At 42.4% G+C, this 18,703-nt stretch overlaps 1 protein-coding gene across 20 annotated transcripts in view; it reads left to right on the forward strand.

Annotated features, from left to right (window-relative positions):
- Positions 1–18,703, forward strand: part of Kcnma1 (potassium calcium-activated channel subfamily M alpha 1) — a 701,946-nt gene that overhangs the window by 589,342 nt on the left and 93,901 nt on the right. For 2 of the 20 annotated variants that reach the window (XM_036199306.1, XM_036199305.1), the window contains one exon: positions 16,050–16,136. The exons of the other annotated variants lie outside the window; for them this stretch is intronic. In XM_036199306.1, the coding sequence (XP_036055199.1) occupies positions 16,050–16,136 (87 nt within the window). The remainder of the gene's footprint in view (positions 1–16,049; positions 16,137–18,703) is intronic. 20 annotated transcript variants of the gene reach the window in all.

Genomic DNA, 18,703 nt, shown 5'->3' on the forward strand with positions numbered 1-18,703 from the left:
GGGGCTAATGATAAGTAGCCACTTTGACTATAGCTAAGGCGTTTCTTTTTCACATGATGGAGTCTTGTCCAGCTAGCCTTATGAAAGGACAAATCAATTACAGGCAGAGACAGCCCATGGATGGGAGATGAGACTTGAAAAGCTTAGCATGACAGGCTATAAAATTAAAATAGAATCAATTTGCTTAATTTCCAGATCAAGGAATCAGAGTCTCAATAGAAATAAGCTAACAAAAGCTATAAGAGGCAGCTATGATCTCTCTAGGAAGTTGCTTTCCATCTTGAATACTTAAAAGAAAATTTTGGCAAATTTGTGTAAAATAAAGGAACTAAAGGATGCTCTTTCTAAGGTCCCTTGAAACCCTGAAATTCTAATTCTCTTTATTTTTTCTCATTGAAATAGAACGTAAATTTTTTTGTTTTGTTTTGTTTTTAATGTCAACTTTTGCCAGCATAAATCTTTCCAAAGTGCTGAAGTCTGCTTACCAGTGCCCTAATAAATCCTCCAAGGAGAAAAGAATGAAATTATTAGAGTATGGAAAGATTATACCTTATCAATGTTGTTCTTGGGTTGTGTATCCTCAGCCTCTGGTGGGGGAGCTTCAAAAGCTCTCCTTTTTTTCTGTCCCTTGAGGAAGACTGGACAGAGAATGTCCCCCCCACATCATGTGGTTATCAGAATCCCAGTGACTTGGAGGTTATCAACAGTTGCACCACACAAATAGTACCCAACCTTTACATAATGAATGACAGCCACCAACTCTCCCAAAGGTCCTCCCCAGCCAGGCTTGCTGTGCCTTGTTTTGTTTCTTCTCATTGTTCAGGAACATAATTGTGGAAGTGTGAAGTGGTGAAACAAGGACACACGTCTTCAGACAAAAAGAATTTTCTGGACTGGAAGGTGTGTCTGACAAGTGCATTCTTAGCCCTCCCTGCCTCAGGATTCTAGTAGGGAATGTTTAGACACTTGAATGCTCAGAAAAATGTGACTCTGGGTCTCCTCGTTCCTGGTCATACCAGACTCTGGTCTCTGTGGCTCTTCTAGCTCTAAGGTAGTCCTGGAGAATCAGTGAGTTCATTGTTGTCTTGGGAAATGACCAGAAGGTTGGAAAGCAAACCAGAGGTAGACAGAAAGGGCAGGAGAGACCTTTGCTTTCCGATTCTGAATTCATTTTCATGATGTTTCTTGACTTCCACACAATTGTGGTGATGGTTGGTATAGAGGCTTCAGGCTACCACCTTCCTGTGACTGGCTCTGAGTGTCCAGCTGTGCCCCTTGGTGAACTTCTTGGTAGGGACATTAGTTCTCCTTACCTGTGCCCTCGTTCAGTTCCTTTGAGTAGATCTGACAAAAGAACAAGGCAGTACTTGAGTGAATATCCATGCACATTTTAAAACTATGAATCCATATACTGTCTTGCCCTCTTATCTATTCTATTAATAGCTGATTTGACTTCTGGGCCATATTTCAAAACTATCACCATTGTTGCGGGGGACGAGAGCTAACAACTTCAGGGGCCCAGCCTTGTCTGCTTGATCTACCACTCGTTTCCTCCAAATAGTCTTCCTCACCCCCCACCCAGTACTGGGCATAGTATAGTATAGTGTTTATTAATTTATTATATTTTGTCATGTGTGGAATTGAACCCAAGGCCTACCTTATGCTAAGCAAGTGTTCTAGCCCTGAGCTAAATACCATCCCCTAGTTACATTATTTGAAAGTACATACTCATCATTATTATCATCTCATTTTTAGGACAGAGAAGATGAACTTTTAGGTTGTTCTTTTGGGTCCTATGACTCACTATGTCACTCAAGCTGGCCTTGTACTCCTAGCAACGCCCACCACCAGCCCCACCTTGGCCTTTGGGGTGCTGGGATTATAGGTCAGAGTCACCACACCCAGCTAAAAGGTCTTTTGATGGCCTGCTGGACAACCATTAACCTGTCATATTAGGATGATCACTAGATTTCACTTAACAATGTGACACTGAGACTCCTTCACAGTTTGGTCTCAAAGGGCTTCCATAGTTACATTTTTCACATAAGTGTTCTCTAGATGTCTTGCAAAGCAGTCCTTCTGACTTACACATTGCTGTAGTATTTCTCTGTTCCTTATTCTTTCCCTGGCCTCTTCAAGGTAATTAATACTTATCTATCAGTAAACTGAGGCTCATGGGCTGGATCTGGCCCTAAACCTGCTTTCCTAAGTGAAGCTTGACTGTGACACAGTCACCCTCATTAATTTGCCTATTGACTCTGGCTACAGTTGGGGTTCACAGCAAAGCAGAGGAGTCCCAACAGATATTTGGCCCCTGAAAACCAAAATGTTTACCATCTGACTTGTTTGGGGGCAACATTTGCTGACTCTGCTTTCTTGGTTCAGTTTTTAAGTATTGCCAACTCTGGGAAGCCATCTTGGTTAGCTGTGCCCAAACCTCAAGTGAGAATCACTGAGTCTTCTCTGAAAGTCTGTAACCATCCAGATAACCCCATGCAGGGTAGCTTCTATGAAGAGTTTTTACAGAAGCAGATGTTACCAACACATGGGAACCACACACTGGTCTTTGACTCTGGGCATACTGCATACAGTAGCCAAGAACATAGTAGAAATTCAGTAGACACTTTGGGACTGACATGAAAACTCTGTCCAGCATGTGTTTTCATGGTTTATTGAGCATGTGTTTGTAGTTTGAGAGCTTCTCTCCAGGTGCCACCAAGCCCCCGTGGTCCCACAACCATATAAAATAATCACTTAGATGCTTATATTATAAACTGTATGGCCGTGGCAGGCTTCTTGTTATCTACTTCTTCTATCTTAAAGTAACCCATTTCTATTAATCTATAATTTGCCACGTGGCTCGTGGCTTACCTGTACCTTACATCTCGCTTGTCATGGCGGCGGCTGGCAGCTCTCTCTTCCCCAGCCTTCCAACTCCCAGAATTCCTCTTCTCTCTTGTCCCACCTATACTTCCTGCCTGGCCACTGGCCAAACAGCATTTTATTTATACAGAGCGATATCCACTGCACTTCCCCTTTTCTTTTTTGTTTTAAAGGAAGGTTTTAACTTTTACATAGTAAAATTACATATAACAAAACAATTATTAAGCAAGAATTACAGTTACAATATTAAGGAAGATATCCTATCTATCTTATATTTGTGAGTCTAAGGTTTTATATCTAACTTATCTTTTATCATAACTAAGGAAAATTATAACTATCTAGTCTTCAACCACATCAAAGACCTCAGAAGGATATAATATTACCTGAGAAACAGAAGAAGGATGCAAGCAACTTTCAGGAGTCTTGCAGGGTAGACAGAGACAGCTGGCAGCCTGGACAGTCACCTAATGTTCCTTTGTAAAGTTGGGGTATCTGTCTTCAGCCCACAGGGCTAGAGTTTCTTGTGTTTTCATGTTTTATTGAGCATGTGTTTCTTCATGTTTCCTTATATTGTCCTGAAGAAGGTATTTGTGCCTGAGTAGCTAGTTCCTTAGACTGCTGGGCAGCTCTTAGATCACTGGAGAAGGAGATTCTTCCTTGATTCTCTCTGCTAGCAGTCATGTCATGTGACGTTTGGACTCTGCTTGACCTTGACCATAGTGCTGTCTGCCTGCCTTCCTTACGTCATTGCCTATCTGCGTCTCTGTAGGTAGAGATGTATATTGGAAAGGCAAGATTCCTGCTTCCTGAATGATGTCACTCCAAGGCCCTTTGGATCCAGACTTCAGTTTTCTAACCCAAGCATTCTGTTTCTATCTACCTATTATTCCTTGTGGATTTGAATGTACCCACTTTCTCCTAAGGAAAGTAAAAAGCCAGGCCCCAGCCAGTTGCTAAGACTCCACCTTGACTTACCACTGGCTAAGCAGAGTCAACTCACAGCCTAAATCTTGAGAGCTCAGGATGCCACCAGAGTACCCCTAGTTCTTCCTTCTCTGCTGAAAACCCCCATATCTCTGGGGGCACATGGTAAACAAATGCCGCCCATTGCCTGTGTTTATGATCTTCCTGGCCAGATTCCCCATGTAGCTGATGGGAGTGACTCTGTGCTCAGATCAAGTACACCAATCCTTGATTCTCTTTCCCCACACCCTGGACTCAGATAGCAGTGGAACTGAATATGAGGAGATTGTGCACAGCAGCTCCCGTTGTCCTTAGGAACACCCTTTTGCTTGTTGCCTGAGCTATTTTGTTGTTGTTAGAGATTAAATCTCAATAACTTTTTAAAATTAGAGTATATTTCACTCAGACCATGGCATTCCCCTCCTTCCCTAGCACCCAAAGAATAGCTGTACCCTCCCCTAAAGCCCCACACCGTTATCACATGATAGTTTGGCTCCAGATCAGATCAGGATGACATAGGAATTGTTATTTTTCATTTCCTGTGGCCCTTTGATCCCATTTGGGGTTTATTTTTCTGAGTGAAAATACAAATCCCATTGCATTCCTTGGTCATTTAGACTCTTTGGTTATTTTTATTTCACCACCCCGGCCCCCCCCCCCCCCCCCCCCCTTAGAGATTTAAGCAGAGTCTTAAGTAGTGTGACCATTAGTTATCACCACCAGATTCACAGCCTGCACTTTAGCTCTCTTATTACAGAACACCAGCCTTCCCTGACGCATAAAGATCACTGGCTGTGGAGCGACCATCCGCATCTCATGGGTACTTGGGCGTTAATTCTTTCACAGTTTCCTTTGCAGATATAATCAGACACACTATCACATTCCCGTTTCTTCTCTTTATTGTGTCCCTTGCTATCACGTCTGTGTGATCTTTTTTACCCCTGAAAAATGACAGGTTGTGTTTCTCTGCTCACACTATCGGCGGCATTTATTCCCACAACTTCCTTATTGCCACGTAAAACAATATAATGTCTTATAGATGTAATCTTTGGTATTTATAACTCAGGCTTTGCTATATGGACAGATTCCCTAAATGGCATTGTGGTTGAGGTACCTGCTCTCCAAAAGGGGGAAGTGCTCCTTCTTTTGTCAATAAAGGAGACGGTCTCAATTAATAAGGGAAATGCCTTGTCCCCGATGCCTTCATTCATTGAAATGCATGAGCGTGAATTTTGTGCTAAGAGATCAAGTTGTTGTATTAATAACACACTGTTAGAACAAAAAGGAACTCTATCTGTTGATGTATTTGGGTATTTACTGGGTGACTTACAGTGCTTTGTATATTAGAATTGGTTTGTCAACAATTAGCATGCTGGGTTTTTATATAGCCCATACTTCAGATAATAGAAGATTATTAAACTTCAACCAGTGTGTTAGAAATCTGCTGACGGGCAATAAAATTCTTACATAGAACAACATAGAGAAATACAGCTGTATAGCTAGCTGTACGTTTATGTTTAGATTGTGAGATAAATGGCTTCAACTCAAAGGAGCTTGAAATGCAGGGGGACCAGGAGGTGGCGCTACATCCCTACAAATGAAACCCCGCAGATGGCATCTAAATATTTAGCCTCCTGCTTCCTTCACTTCTTGCCTTTTCTTTCTTTTGATTCTCTCCTTCATTTTTAAGATGAATATCTGAAACTCTTTACAAGAGATATACCTCCAGTAAGAAAGCATCTCTCAGCTTACAATATTTCTTTTAAATTCAATTTGCCGGGAGTATGATGCTCCCTTGGAGAGAGTTCCAGTTAAATAAACATTCACTGTATTTTTAAAAGATAAAGACACAGAAAACAGATTCACCATCAAATTGTCTTAGCTCTACCATCTCGCTGTTGTCCCGTGGAAGGACAATGGCGTTAATCTACTAACTTACACAAATTAATTCCCACAGTCCACATCGGGATGTGGAATGTGTACATATAAATTCAATCAATGTACTAGATTAATATTCTACTTAAAATAACTCTGATTTGATAGTCTTTCACCAGGAATTACCAATTTAGAATCCATGTTCACCACTGGATGTTGCTTTTCTCTCTGGGGCCAGAACTAAATCCTGACAAATGGAATAAGGGTTTACTTTAATGTTCTGTTTTGGATTTTAGTAACATTTATAGGATATTTGGTTAGTTTTTCAACCTGGATATTATCAATGAGTCAAACATGACTAACAAAATAAATAATAAATAATTTTTGGAAAGCAGACCTAAATTTAGCAACAACTTTTTAATTCTTCTATTCTTTCATATGTATATCCTATTTTTGAATGTATTCTCTAAACCACAGCTACATCTTAAAAAACAAACACATAAACAAACAACTCCCCCACCCAAAAACCTCTACAACTTGTGCATAAATACTGACCTTTTAGGAGGCCGGCATTTTATTGAGGTTGTAGAAGGAAATATTCAAATGTTTCCTAGAATGACTAATTTACCTTTTTCCCTCCATTATTCTACCTGTCAGAAATTTGGGAGACATATGCTTTGTTATTTTGTAAATGAATAATTTTAAATCATTAATTTGGAAAGTCCACTAGGACATTTCTGTTTTGAGGGTTTTGAACTTCCAGGTATGGGGGCGAGGGCTGCCAGCCAGTGCTGTATGGTCTTCTATGACTTGCCTGGGTGGTTTTACAGAGACCATCACCAAGTGCTATTGGTCAGAGCAAACCACACAGCTGAAGGCTGGGGTAGCAGTTCCCTGCCCATGATTCTACTTTCAAGAACTGGTTTTATTGCCAATGAGTTTTGAAGAAACAATTTTCATTGGTTTCCAGTAAACACTGGTCCCTGTTGCCTCTCTTCCAGACCTCTGTCCAGATCATGGGATCAACTCAAAGCTGAGGACAGGAAATAGCCATCTCAAAGTCAAGGTTAGCTTGACCACTCTGTAAGGAGTCATCTTTCTGTAACTCCCAGGACCCTTCTCTAAGGGGTTCAATATCTTTTTCTTGCTAGCAATTCCCCTCATCAAGACAAAATGAAATGCCCATTGTGGAATCAGACTTCTGCATTCAGGCTGCATGCATCTGTGTATGTCTTTTCTTGGACCCTTGTAACTTCAAAGCAGCTCAATGGAAAATGGGCAGAGCTAAGTAAGTTTCCATAGATTTCTCCAATATATTTACTTGCCACTCACTTTCAGTGTAAGCAGTTAAAATAAATGAACGGAAGCTTTAAGAAGGTCTGAGTTGCCCAGATATTGTCTAGGGTCTGTATTTTGGGATGAGAGTCTTTATAGTAGTGTATTCATGTGTCTTGAACTTTGTGTCCAGATACCCTGGTTGCTCTGTTCACACTGATTTTCTTAGAGTTCTTACCTTAGTATGTTCTATCCCTTTGCTCTGCTCAGGTTGTTGCCTCTGCCTAGCGTGCTCTTCCCACACATTATTGCCACTACAGACATTTATTCCAGCAGACTGTGTGGCCTGGGTCACACAGCTGGCTGGTACTTCTTCGAATCTTGTCTCCAATCTTACTGTCTGTTCCCTGAATAGCCCACTCTGTAGCACTTACTGTCTGGGGTGGTTATTGAGCTCTGATGTGATGTCATCATACATTTCTGTGTTGCTATTTTTTAATATAACTTGTGTGTTACTCTTTTTTGGGGGGAGGGATGAAGATGTCTTTTCTTCAGCTAAACTTGTAGTTCTCTTAGTAGATGTCTTTTTAAAGATGTTTTAAAAGAAAAGCACAGGAAAAAGCAATACCCTGAGATTTTGTTTGCTTTCATCATTACTTTGTTATTTTATGTATTTATTCTGGCAGTGCTTGGATTGAACCTAGGAACTTGTGCTTGCTAGACATTTGTTCTACCCTTGAACTACATTCTCAGCCCAATGTTCCCAAGGTTTTGGTTGAATAGGCAGGCATGAGACTCAGGCATTGGTATTCTCCAAGGTTCCCTGGTTCATTTCCTTGGAAGCCAGGGCCCTTTAACTACCACAGCAAATCCAATTTTCCTCGGCACACCCGTCTTCATTTCCTCCTTCAATAACCTTCTAGGTGGAGTCTGGTAGGATGTGTTGGAGGGATTTGTGGCTTGCTAGTTATGTGGCCTTTAGTCCATGGCTGGCTCCAGTGGGTATTTCCCACATTAGAGGAGACAGCGCTCAGCTCAAATCATCACTAAGCATCTTACATTTGATGAACTGCAATCCCCTAGGATGGGAAGTGTCTTGCCGATGCCACACGTGAGATCTAGGCCTTGGAACAAGAAGCCAGGGCTGCTGTGCCTTCCATTCTGCCATGCTGGCTCTAGCCACTGGGATCAATTTACTAGTAAACCTCACCAGGGGCTCAAGACTGTGAGAGACTCCAACATGTGAATGACATTAGAGGAACTTCAAAGTCTAGTTGGGGAGCAGGACATGTTACAACAGGAAACAAATTGATAATGGGACAAAATAAGGAGATGACAGGGTCTAATATGAGAAGGGCCAAGAAAGTCTTAAAGAAAGACAGACTCTACCTCATCTAGGACTATTTCCTGGAAAGGATGAGTGTAGCCTATCCCTTGAAGGTTGAATAGACCTGGAAGTTACAATGGGAAGGAGTGATAACTTCCCCCAACCCTTAAAGTACCTGCCCTGCTACCATATGTCTATCCCATGACTGACCACCAGAAGTCCACTGCCCCTCACAGTCAGGCAGCACAGATTTCCTGTAATTTAGAGGGAACAGTGGGGTTTCTCCATGTTGCCATCTGAGTTTCATTTGTCACAGCCTCCTCCAATTGAGCCCATTTAAAGGTTTTCTGGCTTGCTTTGTTTTTATGACACTTGGCAAACCTAATTATTTGGCCTGAGCAGTTCACTGGAGCCATGCAAGCATGGTTCAAAGATGATGGGTGAATGTAATACAAAGGATGGGGTGGTACAGAGCACCCACTTCATTCTCCCACTTGGACAAAGGATCAGTTGCTTGCGGGGGGGGGGGGGGGGGGGCAGAAAAAGGCCCATTTAAATAGACTGCCATGCCACTGAAAGACAAGTGTAGGAGATCCCATAACAGACTTCCAAGTTATCCCTCAACCCACGAAAACAGTGGCAGAGAAGAGCTTAACAAGGGAACCAGTCAATGCACTTTTCACACTTCCCATCCATTCTCAGAATATCCCTCCTAGGATGTAGGTACTTGGTCCATTCACATTGCGTAGGAGAGCCAATTGAAGCCTCCAGATGCAGAGGTTTGGATCCAGTGTGGTGCCTTCAGGTCCTTGTGCACAGCTCCTATCCTTCTGTCCATGCGGCACCAGCTGATACTTGGAGATAGATCATGCCTTAAGAATGCCCTGTCTTGGGGATGTTGCCCTCAACAAAATACCAATGTGGATTACCTGCCATGTATTCAGCAGTGGGGTACTAGTCCAAAGGCTGAGCCCTTGGCCTATGAGAAAGAGACTTTCCTAGGATGGGCACCCAGCTGCCTGTAAGATTTTTAAATGGTGTTTGAAATCCTTGGTTTTACTGGTTAATTTCTGTCTGAACAATTATCTCTCTACAAAATCCCTAGATTAGCAGGGAGGGACCATGTAGGGTATTTGATTCTCATGCTGTCTGTCTCCTTGTGACCTCTGCTATTCCAGAGTATCTGACCTCTCAAGTTGGCAAGGAAGGTCTTACAATGCAGAGGAACTTCTCTAAGAACAGAACTCCAAAGAGGCTCAGAGGGCTGTGGAGATGACTGTTAGTAGAGTTAGTTCTTGCCATGGGAGCTAAGGATCAAAGTTCAATCCCTAGTACCTACATTAGAAGTCAGGTGTGGAAATGTGTACCTGGAACCCCAGCATTGGAATGGCAGAAACAGGACAGTCTCTGGAGCTTGCTGGCCTGCTTAGTCTAGCCATAGCATCAAACTCCAGGATCAGTGAGAGACCCTGTCTCAAAAACTAAGATGAGAGAGATGGAGAAGGACTTCTGATGTTGACCTCTGGTCTCCACATATGTAAATAAGTATATGCGCGCGCACGCGCGCGCGCGCACACACACACACACACACACACACACACACACACACACACATATTGAGGATCAGAGCTGTCACTCAGAAAAATGACTTAACTCCAAGATCCCCTACCCTCATGTTCTTCTGATGGGTAGGGTTATGGTGGCTAATGATCTGAATTACAGTGGGCAGACCTAGGCTCTGGTTCTGGTTTTGATTTTAGTGTAGCCTTGAACCCAAAGAAGATGGGACCAGAACATCTCTCGAAACCTTCAAGCCCTGCCTTTGCACCTCACACCTTGCCCTCACAGTGTGCTTGCATTTTTAAAATACTGCATAGGATGTACCCTGACCATAAATTGTACTAGAAATGGATTATGATCTGATCATTCAAAAGTGTCTTTAGAAGGTGACTATGTCCTTAAGAAACATACTAAATGTTGTGTTTAGTGTAAAATCACAATCTCAACTGTTCTTGCCTCCCAAGGTTAAAAACATACCATATTTCTAAAGAGTTCTGTCAGGACATTCTTCATTGGGTACCTGGATTGCACTGAAAACCCATGCATTTTCCCTTTATCTGAGTTCAGAGAAATATCATGTAACCATCTGGAATACATATTAGGATCCTAAGGGACCCTTGACACAATGGACTCCATGGCAGATAGAGTATTTATGAGTGAGCTGATAATGGTAATATTAATGATCTTTATTTGTATACTATATGGTTTAGGAAACAACTTCATGTAGACACAGTTGGATTCTAGGTTCATCTTTAGAAGGCAGAATCAGTGGGGCAGATATTAATTTTAAAAACAAAAAGCAAAAAGTGAAAACAGAAATGAAAGTATGATTGGCATCTTCTACCAGTCATGTTCATCTGAAGCTGCTTAAGGGGAGGGGCAAAAAAACCAGAAAGAAGGTGAGATACCAGTCAAAACACACAAGCTAATGGGAACCTGCAACCTAAAGTGAAAATGTAAACCAGTGTAGCAGTAACTGGAAGGGTTTGACATGGACTTGCGGTGACGCACGTCCGCAAGAGGCCTGACCCCATCTCTCTTCTCTCTTCTCACCCTGGGCAGGTGGCAAGTCTCAGGTTCCTAGGCAGCATGATCCCCTCTCTACTCCTTTAGATATCTGACAATTTGTAAATCCAGGAGGAAGCCTGAGTTGCCAGGACTGCCTTAGCAATCTCATGCACACAGCGTGAAGGGATCCGAAGAAATAATTCACTGCTTAAGTCTGCCTAGTACCATTCAGTGGGGGGGGGGACTGGGGGGGTGGAAACAGCACCTTGAATGCCCTTGAGAAATGGGCCGGGCCAGGATGGGCTGTGGGGGAGGCCGGTAGGAGAGCATATCTGAAATCTCAGGCATCAAGAGTGTCATGTAATGTCATTAAATGGTCAAAACAGAGAAAAATCCATTATGAAGACAATCTCATCTTTTTAAAGGATGACCCGGTAAACAATGGTTTAATGCCAGTGTTAAGGCATGGAATCCAACAGGACGGAGAACAGAAATGGCCAGCAGAAAGCTAGGAGCGTTGGCCACTCGTGTGAGGGAGCCCTTTCAGTGTGCCAAGAACAGGGTCTGCCATCTCAATGGGGATTTTCCTTCTGATAATATGAGAGAGCCCTGGTATGATCCCTGGCAAAATCAAACCTACACAACAATATGCCATGTCAGATGGAAATCTGTTTCCCGGTACCACACATTCCATTCCATTTCATTGTGCCTTTGTTAAATGTGTGAGCTGAGAATTGCAACCCCACCACTTACAATGATGATTTCAGAACACAGCTCCAAATATCAGCACTAACCTTAAAATAAATAAAAATGGATATATTAAGCACCCTTGCTCTGTAGGCTCCAGCTGATGATTTTATTAAGGATGCGGCAGGAAGAAAAGAATCAAGGATAATTATAAATTCATAAATACATAATTCATTGGCATGAAATGATTTTAATGGGATGGATGCTGAGCTGTCTATTTCTTCAAGAAAACAACGGAGATGCTCTGATTAAAGCCCATAATCTGGCCTCTATGAAATACTTACCAAACTGATGGGGTGCATTTTCTTCTCCGAAACTACCTTTGATAAGAAACGCATTACAAACTCATCAGTTTGGCTTCCTGTTAACAAAGAGACAGCAGCCGTCTGGATCATTCTGGATTCGCAGTGAAACTGCCACACCATGTATCCTCCAACTAACGCTATGCCAGTTTGACAAGGGGCAGATGAATCCAGGAGTTACTGTGCAGGGGTTTAAATCTATGCGGCAGCTGACGGTTGAAATAATCATCTGTATATCGCTCTGAGCTAGCCGGGGAAAGGTTGAAGCTGTATATTTTCAACATATCTACTCTAATGGTTAATCTGTTGTCTTGTACGGGCTCTCACAGGGCGGACCAGCAGCACATACTGACAGCTTCAAGGAATTACTCACAGCAGACAGGCTTTCGCCTTGACTTTCAGAGCACCGAGTGGATGAATCTGAGTTAGCTTGACTGAAAAAGGTGGAACTCACCTGACTCAAGTCCTCCAGATATGAGGAAACCAGCAGGGCCCACAGCAGGTTGGGTCATAGGGACACTAGTGTCATTAAATGACCTCTATCTGTCCCCAAGTCTCCGACTGTGTGCTTCAAATAGACTCTGACCCTTATTGTATTGCTTGCCTGTTTGAGCAGGTGGGAAAGGACCATGTCCTTTGGAAAGGGAGGACGCTGGACAGATGTGCAGAGGGGACCGCTGCAGGCATGGACACAGTTCTTCTGCCAAGGGTCAGTTAATTACTGTCCAGAGCTTTGTAGGCCATATGGCCTCTAATGAAGTTATGAAGTTACTCAGCACTGTTACAGAGAAAAAGAAGCTATGGACAACAGGTCAACAAATGATGGAGCCCTGGTCACATGCAGTTTTCCTTACAGATACTAAAAGTGGAATTTTGTTTTGTTTTCTTCTTGAGATTCTCTGTAGAATCCAGGCTGGCCTCAAACCCATGATCCTCCTGCCTCAGCCTTTCAGGTGCTGAGATTACAGGCCACATACCCTCCCATGGCTAGCTAGCATCATTTTAATATTTTAGGAAATACTATCCTTATAGTTTTCCCCAATCTTTTAATAGTTGTGGGCTGTACAAAAACACATGGTAGGCCACATATTTGTTGATCCTAAACATGAGAGAGGCAAGAAGGCCAGGTTGGTGCCAGGAACTGAGCAGCCTTCATCTGCACCCTATAGGATCCACCAAACATGAATGTCACACACTAGGACTACAAGCAAGAATTGAATCTACCTTTGACCTGAAATTGTCCCCATCTGGTTTGCTTGATGAACAAGGTGCAGAGAGGAGAGGCAAGGGGGTTAGGGTTGAGCTGTTTTTGTTGAGCTCTGTGCAAGCCTGGCCCCAGTTGGACTCAAACAAACTGAAAGTGGTTCTCTTCTCCTGTAGCTTTTCCAGGCTCTGGATCCACTGGAATCACTTAGGGATAGTCTTGCATTTCTCATTTCAATCCTGGGCTTCCTTCTCCAACCCCATTGTTCCTGTCTGGGTCATCTTGCTTAGAAGCTAATGCCTGGTGATCTTCAGCTTCTTTGTACTTGGGGCAATAGAGACAGTCTGTTCCAAGAAAAATAAGAAAGAAAGAAAAGGGCTAAAGGCAACCAGATCTCTGAAAGGAATATTCTACTGAATGGTGAACAGGGCAGAGTAATGGGCAAATAATTATAGCAGGGGCAGAGTTCAGGGAAGATATATGAGCTGAGATCCTAGATAGATAAGGCTCTCTGAGGAATACTGCTCTCCTACTGGGATGCAAACAGGGCACGGGGATTGTTGTTTGAGAGACTGGGATGGGACACGTTTATACCCATATAAACGTGTGTATACAGTCTATCCAGTTTGATTCTAGAGGAGCCTTTATTCCTATTTATATAAAGAGATTATAGTGATGATCACATGGATTCTGTTAACATATTCATGTAGTATTTTTCTCTCTCTTTCTCATGTAGGAGCTGAATTCCTTCATTGCTTTATATTGATGGACTAAAACTTACACAATTCAGGTTTTCTAGGCACTGAATAGAGCCAGAAATATACCCTGTGATTAACTTCTACATAACCTATTGTTCCTTAAAGTCTCTCTTCCCATTCTTCTATGAGTACCACAAAAGCCAGAAATGGAAAAGTACCAGCAAACCCTCCCTTCTCTGCCCCTACCAGCTCTCCATTGGGTGGGTATTCCCAGTGCCGGGTAGTGCAGGGCTGGTCCTCTTTTCATTTTATATAATGACAGATTCTTTTAATAACCTATACTCTCCAAGTTTTCCAAATAAATCTGTTTCCTATTTTTTTAGCTACAGGTTGTGAGATTGCCCAGCTGGATAATATACAGGAAGATGTGGCTGTTCAATTTTAGAGAGTATGTTCGAGATAGGATGGTTATGGAGTAACATCCTTCATCTTCTCATTACTTGTATATTAATATTTTGCACCATCTTTCATGATGACGACGACTTTCTTAGATTGATTTTAGTAGGGGTCCTGTGAAGAGTTCTTGAAGAGACAGCCTCTGGTTGTCAGGCCAGACATTCTCCTTCCAAGGATGATGGCTCTGAGTCCCCTGTGCTCTGGTCTTGAGCTGTCCACTGCTCTTCTTGGCGTGGGTATCTTAGCTATGTTTACTGCTCAGTCTCTCTGATGAGCTCATGGCAATTCCTAGCTTCAGGCTTCATCCTGTATCAACAGTTAAGTGCTAGTTGGGCAGTCATGGTACCTAACCCACACCATGGGCTACCTTTCTGGGATTTATTATCTTTGCTTTTCTCTCATTTTTTCTTTCTTTCTTTCTTTCTTTCTTTCTTTCTTTCTTTCTTTCTTTCTTTCTTTCTTTCTTTCTTTCTTTCTTTCTTCTTCTTCTTCCTTCCTTCCTTCCTTCCTTCTTTCTTTTCTTTTCTTTTCTTTTCTTTTCTTTTCTTTTCTTTTCTTTTCTTTTTTTCAAGACAAGGTTTCTCTGTGTAGCTTTGTGCCTTTCCTGGAACTCACTTGGTAGTCCAGGCTAGCCTTGAACTCACAGAGATCCACCTGGCTCAGCCTTCCGAGTGCTGGGATTAAAGGCATGTGCCACCACCACCCGGCTTTTTCTTTCATTTCGTAGGGAGACTCCCATACCCAGTTGCCAGGCCTGAGTATACAACAGGCCTCCAGGGTGAAGTGTCCGCCAGTCATTTAGAGTCCATTTTCCTCTTGGGTCCACTGTAAGACCCTGAGGGTTAATTCGTCCAGACTTCTTATTGGAGAGCAGGCAGTTATATTTCAGGGAATTCAGTCATCCAAGGAGTTTCTGTCCATGGTAAATCTCATTGCAGAATGATGATATTACTATGAGGATTTTGTGGTTTGTCTTGGAGGAGAAGCTAGGAGACATACTGTTGTTACCCTCTACCCTAGCACTCATGTGTCCACTGTTTATCCTCAGTGTTAGCCAGACATGCCCCCTCTGCAAAGTACCTGTGTTTCACCGATGCCACAGAGAAATATGACACACCATATTCTCTCTCTCTCTTTTTATTGGTTGTTTTTGTTGAGGGGGTGTTACTGCAGATAGAACCCAGGACATGGCACATGCTAAGCCAACACTCTACCTTTGAGCTATACCCAGAACCCCTAATACTACTCTTTCTGAGAAGTGTCTAAATCATTAGATTTAGATCAAGTTAAGCAGTGATGTCAAAACCAAGATGGCAGATCAGGCTGACAGTCTGGGATGAGAAGCCATGGAGTAACAATGACGGATAAAGACTTGAGATGTAAAGAATATTGAACAGGAGGACTCTTGCGAGCACTTTTCAGGAGCCCTGATCCTGCTGTGAAACTGGTTTGGTGTGTGTGTCTGTGTGTCCTAGGGGAGAAGAGGAATTCTATGTGTGTTTGCAGATTTCTACACACAGGAGATTGTTTTCTGAATTTTCAGATGTTACCCCTCCAGAAAGTATTTCAGGAAGTCAGTGGAGTGAAAGAGAGAGAGAGAAATAAAGGAAGCTCTCTTCAGCCATGAGGGAGAAACCTCCATTCTAATACAAAATGATGGTTATATTTAGTGTTAAAACCAGTTGGTAACTTTGGTGATGAACAACTTCACTAGGGATTAATTTCAATTTTCTTCTCTCATTGTTTGGCAGTCAAGCTTGAAGCTAGAGCACGCTATCACAAAGACCCATTTGCGCACAAGAATGCAACTCCCAATTCTCGACATGTGCCCAAGCCAGGTGAAGGAGTGCTGGGTTCTGTCCCAATGTCTAATAATTGCCTGATAGCCCTCAGAGTTTCACTGACATGCTAAGCTCAGTTGAAGAAGAGAGAGGACTACTGTGGCTTTCAGCATGCATTTAGCTTGTTTGGGCCACAAAATTTGAAACAGAAAAGCCATAAAAAAAAAAAAAAAAAACCAATGGATAATCAGTAAAAGGACTCCACTCTGCAACTAGCGGCTTGTGCCCTGACTTTCGTAGGAAGCCCCTTCAGCTTGAGGTCTTTGTGTTCAAGCTGCTATGCATGCCATTTATTCTGAGTGACTCCAGTGTGAATATGACATTACTAATGATCTGCTAAGTGTGTGCAGATGTGGGTTACTCCAGATGTGGTGATTAATAACGTAATGGAGATAGCTGTTTGACTCATGTTTATGAGTTGTTGCCTTTTATTACTTTTCTGAGTTTATATGCTTTGAGCTATTTTTTAACCTCAGCCAAGAAACCCACCTTTAAATCTCTGAGCTTCATCTCCACCCCCACCCCCACCCCCTCCTAAATCTCAGGAGGAAAACAGGGAAGAGGGAAATGCCTCAGGCTGAAGAGGAAGGCTGGATGCATCCCATGCAAGTATCAGGCTACTTGGGCAACCTGAACATCGTAGTCATTGCCCATTTCAAGGACCCTTATAAAAGGCATTGGTGGACCTACCCCACCATAATATTTGCAGCTTAGAGAGTAATACAAATGCAGAGGTTTCTTTTTTAAAAAAAAATCTAGTAAAATATGTGATCATTTGAAGTAAGCCCAGGCCCTGGCCAGTGTTTCTGGAAGATGTTGCTTTGCTCTTGCTTAAAAACAGAATGCTGAGGAAAAGCGGGATGAAATGTTGTTACAGATGTTCAGCTCTGCACTAAGACTGTTAGAATTACCACCACATCTTAAATCAATTCCCAGAGCATTGTCTGGAGGTTATGTCACTGAAATAATGAATCCTCTTTAGTCAAGAAAACGCAAACATGTTAAAACATCATTGTAAGTTTAAATTAAACTCCAGCACAAACCAGGGGATCTGAAGCCTCATTAGACCGGCCTGACATTTTTCTAACGCTGACTCTTCTCCCCAAACTGTAAAACTGTTAGATTCAGGGCCTATTAGATGAGAGAGCGCTGGGAAGTTACAACAGAACATTGAGTCTTAGGGATGTGCAAAAACAAGCCCTTGAATTTTATGAGGACTTGGAGACTGGAGGGAGTTTGCCTCCTATAAAAATTCCACCTTAGATTCCCGAACTTGTTTGTATTTTAAGGAAGCTAGTAACTCAGGTTTCTTTAAAGGAACATGTCTTCATGCAGCTTGATCCACACAGAGGCAAAGGAAAATGCTAGGAAGGTATATCGCAATTAGCCCGAAAGCAGGTTAAATACAAGCCTGCGAGTATATGTGCTCACGGGGTAGTGGCTTGTTACTTCAAGATGTTTGTCTTTCATGAAAGTGAGTAAATTTAAGTCTTTCCTTTAATTCCATTTTTATTTCTCTCCTGCAGTCATAGAAGCCATGAAACAAGAATTATACCTTAGAGCTCAGCTAGAAGTTTTTCTAGATCTGCTTTCTTTAATATACAGAAATTGGTGGAACCCATAGAGAGGATAATAATTAAATATGTTTTACGTCCTACTTAGTAAAGAGAATTTATCCCTGCTCCTCTTGTGATACCTAAGCCATGTGTAATGTTCTCCATTACACAGCATTCATATATTTAAGCTGAGGACATTTTCCATTGCAGCTCTTCAGGGAACAGATTTCCAGGCTCCGAATAAAGCTTTGAACATAGTTCCATTGAAGTGAACAAATCCCAGTTTAAATGCACTATGATTATGATGGATGATCTCTCAGAGTCGCAATGAAAATAAATAGTTGCCTGGCATAGAAGCAGGCCTACCATTCCTTCCACAATGAGGTGTCTCCCTAGGGCTGGCTCACACATATTAACTTGCAGATCTCCCATCTGAAGAGCTGTGGCAGAAAACAACAGTGACTAGGTAAAAGGAAAATGGATGCTTAACCAAAGGGGATGCTTTAGTGGAGGCCCAGAGCTAACGGGGAAGGAAAAGTTAAGCAAAGAATCCAGCAGAAAAGCCAGTGAAAAGGGCTAATAGAGACTCTTTCCATAATTGGCTACAGCCATGGTAGCATGTAGTGGTCTTGAGTTAAGGTAGCCATTGTTGACAAGGCCAGATAAAAGACCTTTTGGGGTGTTGCTCTGTAAGCTATGTGAAAGGAGAACAATTTGTAACCCCAATAAACATGCACTCAAAAATAAAAACTCATGGAAGTAGTGTGCTAACAACCATCCAGGTCACCATGCTGCAGTTTAACTGTGGCCTGTGTTAAAAGATGGCCTTGGGTTATGCAAAGAAGCAGTGCAAGGCTCCCTTCTCCAGCTGAAGGTGGGAAACTATAAAAGTGTACTTAGGCATGTGTGTGCACGCACATATACACACTCACACTTTAACCTGCCTTGGATTGCTTTGGATGCCTGCCCCCTGTTGTTTGAAAGGAAGATGAAGTCAGGTCAAACTCA

The sequence above is a fragment of the Onychomys torridus genome, chromosome 9, assembly GCF_903995425.1.
Source record: "Onychomys torridus chromosome 9, mOncTor1.1, whole genome shotgun sequence".
NCBI lineage: Eukaryota > Metazoa > Chordata > Mammalia > Rodentia > Cricetidae > Onychomys > Onychomys torridus.